The sequence below is a fragment of the Lissotriton helveticus genome, chromosome 3_2 (assembly GCF_964261635.1).
Source record: "Lissotriton helveticus chromosome 3_2, aLisHel1.1, whole genome shotgun sequence".
NCBI lineage: Eukaryota > Metazoa > Chordata > Amphibia > Caudata > Salamandridae > Lissotriton > Lissotriton helveticus.
This window is the reverse complement of record NC_136062.1, coordinates 287,084,417-287,098,370: the sequence shown is the minus strand read 5'-3', so window position 1 is coordinate 287,098,370 and position 13,954 is coordinate 287,084,417. Positions and strand designations below refer to the sequence as shown.

General features: G+C 47.8%; 1 protein-coding gene across 2 annotated transcripts in view; it reads left to right on the top strand.

The window, feature by feature from the left end:
• SCAPER (S-phase cyclin A associated protein in the ER) overlaps positions 1–13,954 on the top strand; it is a 3,246,499-nt gene that overhangs the window by 1,266,860 nt on the left and 1,965,685 nt on the right. For both annotated transcript variants that reach the window (XM_078685236.1, XM_078685237.1), the window contains exon 20: positions 234–341. In XM_078685236.1, the coding sequence (XP_078541362.1) occupies positions 234–341 (108 nt within the window). The remainder of the gene's footprint in view (positions 1–233; positions 342–13,954) is intronic.

The window sequence follows — 13,954 nt, the reverse complement described above, 5'->3', positions numbered from 1 at the left end:
AGGTGTTCCACTGCCGTCTTCTGAGTCCTAAAAAGAGTTCATTAGATACTAGATTGTGTGGCAAAGCTTTCACTTTTCTGCAGCAAGTATATGTGTAGAAATGTGTGTGTGGCTTCAGAATCTTCTGTCAAACATAGGAACGCTGCCTACAATGAAAGCAATTTGAATCTGCTAATGAATGAGTTGCAATAAATAGGTGGCAAATGAAAGCTCCAACTTAATTCTGATTTCAGATTTCATCCGAGGTTTACCTGTTTAGTCACATTAAAGGGAAGAGGCACCAGAACGCGGTGCGCGACAATAGCAGCATTCAAGGGAGAGAGCTCTCCGATGAAGAAGTGGTATGTGTTGTAACCCATCCTCTTGATGCCACTGATTGTAGTGTTATAATGTAAATGTTGTAAAACTCTGAAGGAAATGTATACACATAAGGAGCGTCCTACTAATTGCTATGTTCTGTTATCACTATAAAATGATTTTCATTGATGGTTACACAATCAAGAGATTCTACCAAATGTTTCGAATTTTCACCTTCTCGAACAGCATTGATCATTCTAACATTCGATGTGATCTGTAAAGCCTTTTCTGTTTGACCAGATCCCATTCTCCTACTCGAGTTATTCATCCTAACACTCTAGGGTTTTCCACTAGGCTCTTCATTACAAGAACCACTATCGCACGCCGATTCAGGAGCACACAGATGGTCGCACCCATGTGCAAACATTAGACAAATGTTCCCAGCACAAATTTTAGCAGGTGAAACGTAGTGACATTTGCCTAGGGGAAAACTAATATTACAGGGCAAATTTTGTTGTATTGCGGCAGTAGCCTCCACTCTGACCAGCAAGCTCTGAATGAATAGGAAATGCAACACTGGGGAAACCCAACCTTGTAATATCAGTATTTTCTCAGCAGGAGTACCTTCTGGTAATGGACCAATGCTATGCAATGAAAGCCTAAGTCTTCAAATGCTTTTACATTTTTTTTTTCTTAAATGTACTTTGTATTCTTTTTAATGAACAGGATTTTCACAGATCAACAGAGCAATCAAGACAAGTTCCGTACAGGCCAGTTGGCATCAATCTCATTGCAAATGAGCATACAGAGTGGTATAAGTACCTTAATAAGCAGAGAAATGTGTAACAATATACCCCTTGGGTATACCAAAAGGAAGCTATCGATTAGCTGAACAGTTCCGATGATCTGGCTTAGATTTGCAATTAGAGCAAGGTTTTAAAATACGATCAATAGTATATAAACAGTCAAGTAGGTAAATTTGTGACTGTCCATGCCTAGGGAGGCGCCATTTCCGCGTGAAAAGGTAGGGGGTTGCAGGATAGGGACATGTGAAAGGGGGGGAGGGACAAGCAGGGGAAAAGAAGATACATGTCCCGCCCTTCGGCATCGTGTTTTGTCTATTCCGAATTGATTCAATCAAAAAGTTGTAGCACCTTAAGTTTGGGGGGGGGGGGAGTTGAAACAAGTATATTCCAAGAGCACAAAGTAATTAATCATGGGTTGCCAGATGCGGGCAAAATTGGAGTCAGTGTGTACAATTCTATGAGTCAAAAGCTACATACCCATCACAGGCCATAAGTGGGTAAACCAATAAAGCCACGGGGGAGGGGGAAGTGCAATGAGCTGTTTAGCGGTTAGCATGTGGCCTGCGAGATGCCAATCCGTGTGAGTCATGGCCTCCAGTTCCATAGGCTGTATCCCTAAGATAATTGTGATGTAAGAGGATGGCGGGCGGAAGCCCAGTACACCCTTGATATGGCCCAAAATGTATTTCCAATAAGTAGAAAAGACCGAACAGGACCAACGTATATGTTGGAAATCACCTGGAGCCGCACCGCAGCGCCAGCAAAGGTCAATGTGGTGCGATTGGAAATAAGAAGTCGGGATGGTGTATATTACCACCGTGTCATTATTTTATACGCTGTCTAGCACTGTGGCATGCTTCGATGTATTTTGGGGCTATCCCGTCAGTGTCTCCCACTGTTTCTGCGAGATGGCCTCAGTAGTGTCAGTTTGCTATTGTGATTGATAGGTATGTAGGTGTGGTGGGCCCGAATGTTGGAGGTCTTGGTAAGTGTGGGAGATCAGCCCTCACGTGCCATCATCAGCCCTAACTAGCGCTTCAAAAGGGGTCTATTGCTTGGACACTCCCTGGTGTTTGGTAGGTGTAAGACCCAATGTTGCAACTGACAATACTGAAGTTGAAACATTTCTGCTAAGTGGCACTCCTGCTTACAGTGATCAAATGTCTTGAAAAAGGTTCCAACAAACAGGTCGCGCAACGTGCGACATTCTTCCACTTGCCAACTACGGAATAAGTGTGGCTCCAGAGCCAAAGCGTACTCTGGATTGTGGGAGGGGGACGTGGTAAGTCCATGTGTAAGTGCTATCTTGTCCCGGATCTCAAGGACCGGCCTAGTGGGGGTCGCGAAGTAGGCATTCTGTGACCACGCAGTCTTGGGAAGCTAAGCTAGATCCCAAAGAGGCCTGCAAGCGACAGCCTAATTCATATGGAACCAGTGCTTCTCGCTTTCCCTCACCACTAATTTGGATATGAATCGCAGTTGTGCCGCCCAATAATATTCCAAGAGATTGGGATATGCCAGGCCCACCGATCCCTAATGAGCATCAAAACCAAGTTCAAGAGCCTGGACCATCTCCCTCCCCAAATGAAAGCTGGAATATCTTGCTGTAGGTGTATAATGTCCTTGATTGGAATGGGGATAGGGAGTGTTTGGAACAGATATAGTATCCTGGGGAGTATTGACATCTTGACGGCATTGAGCTGTCCGAGCCAAGATACGTTCCGGGGCCGACACTGACGAAGGTCATCCAAAATAGCTTTTCAGTAGGGCGCCCAGTTAGCGCTCGTCCAGGATGATACGTAGGGAGTCAGTTTGAGTCCTAGATATCAAATGTTGTGTGGGGCCCACTGAAAGGGGGGCAATTTCTGTATAGTAGGGAAATCCTGCTTGGTTATGTGAGATTTAAAGCTTGGGAATTGGACATGTTTACCCTAAAACCGGAGAACTGTTCAATGCTAGGACAACTGCAGAGAGAGATGTCATAGGCAGGGCGAGAGTGAGTAGAAGATAGTTTGCGAACAGATGCAGTTTATGAGCACAGCCACCGAAGGGGAACCTGCAATAGAGTCCGTCTACGGAATAGTGATTGCCAGGGGTTCTACCACTAGAGCAAACAGCAGCAGCGAGAAGGGGCATTCCTGGCACGTACCTCTCATTAGGCGTATTAGCCTTGTATGAAGGCCGCTGACCCGAATGGCAGCATTGGGGGCTTGATAGGACACAATGATAGGTGATATCATACTCTGCCCATGACCAATGTTTCCAAGCACTGCCCTAAGAAATGACCAGCTGATCGAAGGTCTTTTCTACAGAAAAGGCAGGAAGGAATGTTGTGAAGCTGGGATTTCTCTACTAGATGCGCAACTCGCCGGATGTTATCTGCCCCTATTGATTACGGATGAAGCCAACCTGATCGGGATTGATCAGGTCAGGGAGATATGGCTCCAGACGGTTTGCCAAGTTCTTCATGTAGATCTTAGCATCTGTGTACAAAAGTGCAATGAGGACAAAGGAATATCACAACTAGGGTCCTTGCTGGGTTTAGGGATGAGGGCAATCTCTGCTGTTGCATCTGGGCCAGGCGTCTTGCCCTTAGGGAAGTCCTTGAGAGCTTTCTGCAGTTCAGCAGGGGTGATGGGTGGCCTCCAGCATCTCCTCGTTGGTCGGGTCAAAAGAGTCCGAAGGACAATTACAGAGAGAGAGGCTAGGAACCCCATCCTCCTAGTAAAGAGCCCGATAGAAGTCATTAATGGCCTGTTGCTTCGCCTGTTCAGTAGTGGCCCAGTCTCCAGTGTTGGTCTTAATCTTGGCTATGTGTGTACAGGCCTGCTGCTGCCGTAAGGCCAGTAGAGTCCTTTCAGCTTTATTCCTTCTATGCGTCTGTAACCGGCCTCGCAACACAGCCATCTGCCTTTTATTGCAGCGAGAGAAGAAAGACTGATCAAGAAACTCAAGGGCTTTAATCTTGGTGATTAAACCTGTCTCCACCAGCTTAGATTCTCGCGGGTGGGCAGTTGCTGTAGGGGTGCTAACTGCCATGAAGGTGGTCTTAAAGCCATCCCAAAGTGTGTGACCAGATGTCTCTGGGAGATCGTTCAGCTCAAAATAATCAGTAATTCCCTTTTGGATTCCTTCTACATCTACCAGGTCTCGAAGGAGATGTGGGAGGAATCACCAGCGTGTCTGCACCTGTCACGAATGACCATCCCAGCTCCAAATGATTTCTATATGTGCAATATCCGATGTCTGAGATGGTGACCGTTTCTAGCGTTCGTACGAGGAAGTGGGTGAGGATTAGGTGGTCATTTCTAGAATAAGATGTTGCATGTGCGAATAAAACAAATAGTTGCAAGTGTCAGGGAGCCTGTACCTCCATGCACCCACCAGGGCTGTGTCTGCAATATCTTTCTTAAGTGCTGCTGACATCGCACCTGTAACCTGGAAAGAAGTGGGGGCACAGTCAAACTGGGAATCCCACACCATATCTCCACACAGAATGTTTTCACCCTTGACGGAAACTAGCTAGTCTTGCAACAAATCTCGAAGGGAGAGGTCTTGCGCCTGATCAGGGGCATAGACATTTATTAGTGTAATGAGTCGACTGCCTCGTTGCATGTTGAGTCTCACATATCGACCATTAGCATCTCATACCGTCTTAACTATCTGGGTGCAGAATCCTGCCTTGCACATGATGGTCACTCCTGCTGTCCGAGTGGAGTCATGCACCCTAAAATGGTGGGGGTATTTCTGGTGGTGCCTGCGTGTACTGTTGCCCTTCACGAGATGAGTCTCCTGGAGGCAAAATAACATCGAGGTCATGGAAGAAGAGATAGCGCCATATTAGTTTCCTCTTGTTTGCAGAGTTCTAGCCCCTCACATTAAGTGAGAGTAGCTTAGTGTGTCAGAGTGGCAAATGCGTGGTAAGGGGGAGTCAGTGGCGGTGGCAGCAGATGCAGGTGGGTGGTAATGCCAGGGGAGAGCAGAGGCACTGCCCAGTAAAAGAGAACCTCCCTCAAGGGTGTGGATCACGGCCAGGGAGGGGCAGATTCAAGGATGTGGCCCTTTCATGGACTCTGGGAGGTAAGGGGGCCTGGAAGAGGGCAGAGGAAGCAGAGACTGTTGGAAGCCTAGTGGGCGGGCACATGGGCAGTGCGGGGGCACTCCCCTGTAGAATAGTTGACCAGAAACAGAAGAAAATGGTAAATGAATGCAAACTACATAGGGCCAATGGGGCCTAACAACTCCATTAAGTTCCTGCCATGACCAGCACTCAAATGCGCCAGTCAAATCTGAGAGGTCATTCTCCAAAGGTGAGAATCAAGAGGGGTTGACCGGTAGCACAGTGCCACCATCAGGCCCAAATAGAGACATCCTGTCTCGGGAAAGGTGAGGCAATATATCCATGGTGACATCTACTGGACCCAGACTCCTGCAGCCATCGAGAGCTGGAACCGTATTTTGAGGTGGTCTTTACGCAGGTAAGTCTGGTGTTCATGGACCATCATCGCTAGGGAGGGCAGAGCGGGCCAACATGTACCTGCCATGCCAGACCCATGCCCCTGGTGGAAGTCCCAAAGGAGTGTACCACGAGCACATAGCTCTAAGGAACAGCAATAAGATCCAAGGCCAGTGGTCCCTCCAGCCAGTCAGATTCCATGTAGTATCCCGGAAAAACAGCGGCCCTCATCCTCCTGGACCTGTCTGCCACCTTCGACACGGTCTACCACGAACACTACGAACACGCCTCAACGACGCCGGGATCCAGGAGAAGGCCCTGGACTGGACCACCTCCTTCCTCTCCGGCAGAACACAGAGCATCCGCCTTCCCCCTTCCGCTCCGAAGCCACCGAAATCATCTGTGGCGTACCCCAAGGCTCATCCCTCAGCCCAACACTGTTTAACATCTGCATGGCACCACTCGCACACATCGCCCAACTGCACAACCTCAACATCATCTTCTATGCCGATGACACCCAGCTGATCCTCTCCCTCACCAAAGACCCCCACACCGCCAAAACCAACCTCCACGAAGGAATGAAGGCCGTCGCCGAATGGATGAGGAACAGCTGACTGAAGCTGAACTCGGACAAGACGGAGGTCCTCATCCTCGTATCCACCTCTTCGGCCTGGGACGACACCTGGTGGCCAACCGCACTCGGAACAGCTCCAGCACCCACTGACCACGCACGCAACCTGCAGGTCATCTTCAACTACACCCTCTCCATGACGAAGCAGGTCAATGCCGTCTCTTCCCCCTGCTTCAACACCCTCCTTATGCTCCGCAGGATCTACAAGTGGATCCCCACCGAAACAAGAACAACGGTCACCCAGGCCCTCGTTAGCAGCAGGTTGGACTACGGAAACGCCCTCAATGCAGGAGCCTCGGTCAAACTCCTGAGACTGCTGTAACGCATCCAGAACGCCTCTGCACGCCTGATTCTCGACATCCCTCACTGCAGCCACACCACACCCCACTTGAGAGATCTGCACTGGCTCCCCGTCAACAAGAGGATAACCTTCAAGCTCCTCACCGACGCACACAAGACACTCCACAACACCAGACCAGCGTACCTCAACAGACGACTCAGCTTCTACACCCCACCCGCCAGCTCTGCTCCGCCGACCTCACCCTCGCCACAGTCTCCTGCATCCGAAGAGCGACCTCCGGCGGCAGATCGTTCTCCCACCTCGCCGCCAAGACCTGGAACACCCTCCCCACCCACCTACGGCTGACCCAAGACCTGCTGACATTCAGAAGACTCCTCAAGGCCTGGCTCTTCGAGCATTAGCAGCATTCCCCCTACCCCCAGCGCCTTGAGACCCTCACGGGTAAGTAGTGGGCTTTATAAATGATATGATTGGCTTCAGTCAGTCTCAGCAGCGGGCACCAGTACGCCCCCAGGGGGCACCAGTTAGTGAGCGACAGAGACTCACGCCATGCACAGTACCCTCGCAGCCGACTCACCAGTTACCTTAATATCTGTTTGTAGATTAGGTGAATTATGATCCTTATGAAAAAAGTAGCATTTGCCTCAATATCTTTATTTTCCTTTGTAGTAATGATTTACTGGCGTATTTAAATTGAAATATATTCTGTTATTTGTTAAGTTGTGTATAATTTTCAGCATCTGGGCACTTGTGTTAAACAAGCCATGTTAGCAGCGGCATTTTATGGAACCTGATAGCGGACATAAGCGAATACTCTTGATATATAGTGCTTCTGTGTTCATGGCATGGGCAATATTGAGTTTTAGAATCACACCATGTGAGGAGCTTTGTCATATTGGTTATGCTTCAAAGAACAAGATGCATAAGCTTTGTGGAGATGCCCATACGTTCAAGCACATTTTTAAATCTCCTTTACTAGATAGCCCAAGCTGTCTGATTGCTAAAGACCTGTTGTGAACTAACTGCCCTCTCATTGCTTATCATTGGTTGGCTTCATTGTCAAGCACATTTGCTTGCTTTATATTTTATAGCTTGCCTTTCTCTTTTTGTGTTTGTCCCTCCAGCATTTTATTTTAACAAGGGAACCCAAACAGTTGGCTGTGGAACGTGGGAAGTTATACTTTAGGAGACAAAGGTCCTTAGCTTATCAGAATCAAACTTATAGATAAAATATAGGCCATAATAGGAAACTATATTTTTCCTCTGCCCAGCCGGACAGGGTATTTATTTGAATTTTTTTTTAAGATTGCATAGATAAATACTGGCACAGTCCTGTACCACATTCATGAGCGACAAACAACATACAAAGAAAGGAATTTCACAGGCAAAATTACCTGAATATTGGGTTTCGATGTCCACCCTGTTGCTAGTGGAGTATGACGGCCGATTTTTCGTCACCGTAGTTTTCTGGTAAGCAATCCTTTTTCTGGATTGGATGTGCTGCCGATTCAAAATCGAGGCTAGCGCTGTGTCTTTCAGGCTACAATGGCTCTGCTGTAACTGGTGTTCTGAAGACGGGGGAACGATGTCCTGTCCGTGACTGCTATGATGACATCGAAACCCAATATTCAGGTAATATTACCACACATGCCCACTCCCCGAGCATGTAACGACCTTTGAGTCACTGGCTAACTTGCAATTCCTTCCCCTTAGACCAAGGAAAGATACCGCGAAGTGGGATTTCTTACATCACCCGAGACACACATGCCACTTGCCCCAGACTGAGGGAACGCAAACCTTGGCGTTTGTTCCATATTTACAGGCAGACAAATGTTTTCAATTCTCTGTCCTGATGATGATCCCAATTAACTAGAGCATAAGGGGATCGAAACGTCGACTTGTTAGCACACTCACAACCTAACCATTGTGTAATATTCTAGTTGTGTGTAGTGTTCTCTGGCAAACACTTCAACTCAAAATTGATTCAAGTGGCCAGCTCTGCTCTGTTTTTTGCCTATGAAATTCCTTTCTTTGTATGTTGTTTGTCGCTCATGAATGTGGTACAGGACTGTGCCAGTATTTATCTATGCAATCTTTAAAAAAATTTCAAATAAATACCCTGTCCGGCTGGGCAGAGGAAAAATATAGTTTCCTATTATGGCCTATATTTTATCTATAAGTTTGATTCTGATAAGCTAAGGACCTTTGTCTCCTAAAGTGTCCCTCCAGCATAGCCTCTTTACAATCCTTTTAATTGACTCACTTTTATCCCTCCACTACTTCCGTTTAGGGAGCTACTTTTTTTCCTGTTTCATTCAGCACTTCATGCGGTCTTGGCTTGCTTGTTTTTGTGTTCAGAGATTATTTGGCAGTTTGTGCTGGACTGTTTTTTGTGGAGCAGGATCAAGGCTGATCTGCATATGGCTGGTTCTCATCTGAAGTGGTATGGTGGGCAAAAAAACGATCAGTTGGGATGTTACCCGAGCGATTTTCAGTGGTTAGATTATTTGCAAGACTTCCTCCGATCACTTTTTTGTGTGCTTAACAACTTCTGGAGGGTTATAAATCTGCATCTTGGGTTGCTCCATGAGACCAAATAGCTGAGTTCTGTCAAAAGTAAATTAGGTCTTGGCAAGTGTTTATCTTTACATTCTGGCAAGTCTTTTTTCTTTTTAAATTCTGTCAAGGGTTTCCGGAATGACAAGTATTTGAAAAATAAACTATGTTATTTATAAAGATGAAAAACATTGAATTCACTGTACATTTTTGAGATACCATGAGACATGTTTGCCTTTCTACCAGTATTTTGAAATGTTTTTTCTGTTACTTTTTTTAAACAGTACTTTACAAATTTAACAGCTCGACACTCACATTTTAAAGAAAAGCCCTATTTCTTTTGCCAATGCTTGATCTGTTTTGATATTTCCTGAACTGCTTTCTACTTTACTATTGAGACAATTGTTGGTTGATGAAAAGGAAATTAAGCATCAGAATCCATGGGTGGCATACTTACACACCTTGGCTGCCAGCTGCCTTCTTCGCAATTTTTTTTAGGTCTCGCATAGCAAATGCAGCGCATGCGCTGCTTCGCTTGGCGAGACTCTATCGGTGTGGCTTTGGTGAGTGAAGGGAGACAAACCATGTGAGCGCACGGACAGGCGATGTGTGCGCGCATGGCTTTTCCTTTGCCTCACACGCTCCCACTACGCGCGATTGTTATTATCACTAGCTGCCCTCTGCCTTTCATTCTTAGTTTAATGAGTGCCGAAGTGTTGAGTGCCAGAATCTGTTATCTGCTTCAAGAAACCGCTTCAGCAGTGAACATATGCCTTACCGACTGCTAATTAATGTTTTGCTTCCCAATCCTGCGGAGGCATCAGTGTTCCTGAGCTCAGTTTCATTAAACAAGTGAAGATATTTAACCTTGTGTGTCTCTCTTTTGCCACGGTTCCCCAAATATGCATATTTTCTTGCCGAACCAGTGGAGGTTCTGAACAATTTCATTCTTAGAACACGTTTACATTATTGGAATCATTCTGCGCATCTTCCATCTGCACAACATACACAGCAACCCCTCTTCTCTCTTTCAGTCCGGACTGCAGAATTGCTGTTTGAATCCCTTTTACTTTCCGACCGCGTGTGAGCATCCTTCCCCTCGAGCCATGTTCAGAGTGGCTGTAGACCACAAGCGGAATTTGCAATCTGTTGAACATTTATTTTCATTTGGATATTCCAAAATTTGGCTGCAGGTCCTCGTCTCCGAATTTCTACCAGCATTCCTTTCAGTTCTGACATTGCCACACATCCTGCGCAGCCCTATTAAGCTGTACACACTGTTTATATCTGCGCGCTTCAGCAGCGATCACGACAGCATCCCAGATGGTTGGCTCATTAACTCTGTCTGTGATCCCTCTTGATTACCGTTCACCTCCTGACACAGCTCTACTGCTGAAATCAAAGGTGGGGGTTATCAACGGCGCCACTGGGAGCCATTTTACAGAGGCAGCCTGCAATTCCTGGCACTCGTGTGGATATAAAGTCGGAAGAAGCCACAAGGAAAGGCCATAAACAATCTTCAGAGGAATGCTCTTGGAAACATCGGATTTTACTTAATTCCTCAGGCTAAACATCCAGAAAGTCCTGGCGGTGCTGCTAGGTAGCACACAGACATTGGGATTGTAACAGGGCCCATCTAAGAATCACTGTGTATTTATGTGCGGCTGGTGATACCCAATCACACTCATCCGCACACAATCGAAAACAAAGATAATTCTCCTGAAAACCCAGAGAGGATTGGATACATTGCCCGATCGGACGTTTCTAACCCTTGGCCAGCGCTCGCCTCTGAAGGCGTTTGTTCAGGAGATCACCACTTGCCTGCTGTGGTTGGGACTCGCCGTCTCTCCTGGGGGCTGCACCAAGGACGTTGTAACCGGCGCTCCCATCTTCGCTGGGGGCTACACCTGGGAGGCTGTAAACCGGCGCTGCGGAGGACGGGCTAGGGCGCGAGGCTTCAGCGGGGCTGCGAGCGTTGGCAGGGACTCCATTGCCCAGGAGTCCCTGCGAGACCGTGGGAGAACTTCCGGTCCGCTCTCCCCGTTGGCCCGCCCACCGCCCATCACGTCAACTACTTCAAGGACCAGTACTCCCGCAGCGCGGGACGCAGCTCGGGGCAAAGACCGGGCTAAGAGCGGGCCGTTTGAGGCCGTTCGAGGTCTAAGAGGTCTGGTCTGGGCCCCTTCCTTTTCGCCCTAGCTCTGCTATTATCCAAACCAGCATTGTCCCATCCCACTGTTCACGCGGGTTGTCTACTTCTTTACATATGTGTACACGAGCCAGCCGCAGCAGGGCTGCTAAGGGGGGGTTGGTACACAATGGGCCCATGGATGATTTTATCACACGCACAAATATTGCCATAGACCAAGAGATTACCAAACTTCAAACTCGAGTTTCCCTTGACTTGGCGGCTGCTAGGAAACTGTCGTTAGATTTTGCTAACTCCAAGAAATCTTCCTTAGGGCACATAGCATCAGCCATTACTCCGAAGCGTCGGAACAATCAACACTGTGTAACAACGCTGGCGGATGTTCATGACACTCCGGTTCTGCCTATCTCTCCATCACCCTTGTGTCCCCTACCCCTGCCCGTAAGCCCGTCCCCATCTGGGGCTAGCCCTTGCCATCAACTTACCCCCATTCCTCATTCTCCAGATATTTCCGATGCGTCCACCTGTTATGGCACATTCAATAGTATCAAAGACAATCTCCACAAAAGGAAGCGTACCCCAAGGTCGGCTTTCTCACGTAAGAAGGCCAAAATTGTTGGGGCACACCTATTTAATGTTGCTAACATCTCTGTGAATGGCGCTATAGGAGGGCAGGTTACCACACTACAGGCTTCTCGGTGCACTGATAACGATGGCACAGCACCCGCAGCCACCAAAGGTAACTCTACTAAGGAGAAAGCAGATCCCTACTTAAAGGACCAGGAGGGGAGGGAAGGGGAATTCATAGGAGTAGTTTGGGAAACCCTAAAAAGACTCCTCTCTCCCCTGGATTCAAGACTCTCTCGAATTGAGAACCATCTATTAGAGATGGAAAAAAGTATTATATCCTTGGCTACTCTTGGTTTACGTGGTCTTGAAAACCAAGGTCTGATAGAGAATAACTTAGCTCCACAGACTTTAAACCCTTCCCCTACAGCCCCGCAGAGCTTAACTTCTCACCCCACTGTGTTAAGCCCCACACAGCCTATCCCTAAACCTCGTACTAAGGGAGTCGTTATTAAAAATCCTGCACCCCTGTCCGGGGCTAATAACCCAAAGGCACCCACCTCACAAACCCACACTCGTACCAATATGGCTGCTCCTAGGAAGCACAATACTAGCAGTACCTTCCACCGTCCTACTCAGGGCTCACAGAATAATACTACCTTCCGTCCCACCTTGGGCTCACATAACAAGAGTAATTTTCGAGGGGGGTACATCGATCTCCCTCCAGAAGCCAATGACTATGTGGTGGTATTGACGGGTGTGCCGGAGGCAGCGAATGGCCACCAGGAAAATCATTGGTCCTTAAGGAACAAGGTCATGCATTGGCTCAATACGCACAGACCGATTCCTAATGGCCGGATAAGTAGAGTCAAAATGGTGCGTAGAGTTTCCTGGGTGGGTTCCTCACGGAAATCTATACCCGGTGATTGCATAGTCGTGACGTTTGAAGACTCACACACGGCTAATTATATTTGTTCATGGGTTACTGAGGATGAGGGTTTATCCATTGCCCCGAGGCCTTTGTCCTTCTTTTACCCTCCTCGAGATGTACACTCCTACGGGGGTAATTGGTCTAGGGTTCACCATCAGCCCAGAAGGGGGTATCATACTAAAGAGCACAATCCAACTAGAAGCTGGTTTGGGATAACAACCTCGAACAGGTACAACTGTCTCAAGGACGTGGATTGACTGTCTAAGCCCCCTGATCTGGAATTACCCTCTACGTTCCCCGCACCCCAGGTGGAAGTTGGTTTTCTTCCCTTGTGGACTACCGTTGTCGGGACTAGCCCTGCCCCCCTAATTCAACCTAGGGCACAGGCCCTGTCAGTTCAGGGGGCACTGCATTCTCTTAATACCAATAGTATCAATACAATTGTGTGCGAGACAGTCGCTGTTCCGACGTCTCTGACAAGTCCTCACCAGCGGTCCCTGCCCGCCGGCTCTAACATTGACCCCCCTGTCCTCGCCCCTTCGACCTGCCAGAGTTCCATAGATAATTCCCTGCTGAAGATCTTAAGTTGGAATGTGGCAGGGCTCGCACGAAATATCGATAAGCCAGATTGGAACTCCTTTGTTGACTCTTTTGGGATCTGTCTCCTACAAGAAACTTGGTGCTTGGAGCCCCTCCACAGGGTAGGTTTCACGACCTACTATGTGCCAGCATGCAAACCACAGGGCAGTAAAGGCCGCCCATCGGGTGGCCTTCTCATCTGGGTCAGTATTGCACTGGGATTATCCATAAGGCACATAAACACCCAATCTCCTGACCTCTTGAGACTCTCTATACAGTGTCCCGGGGACAGGAAGTTAGAAGTGCTTAACCTTTATTTAAGGGGGGCCAGGGGGGGGAATTCAATGCTATCCTCAACTGGAGTAGAAGAGGAGCTCAGAGCCTGCAATATTGACTCCCTTGTTGTCCTGGCTGGAGACCTTAACTGCTGTTTTGAACCGTTAGCCAGCGAGGACATCCTGGACATCTGGGAAGATGACGCTAAGAGAGGTATTCCTTTGCTCGCCCTGGATCCGATAAAAAAATGGACCCAGAATGTCATTGATCTCAACTCACTCTGTCTAGAACACGATCTTAGAGCCACTAATGGTCGATCGAAGTCAGATTCTAGGGGAGTGCACACCTATAACAGGGTGGGCCACACCTCTAGAATTGATTATATATTGTTAAACCATAATTTAT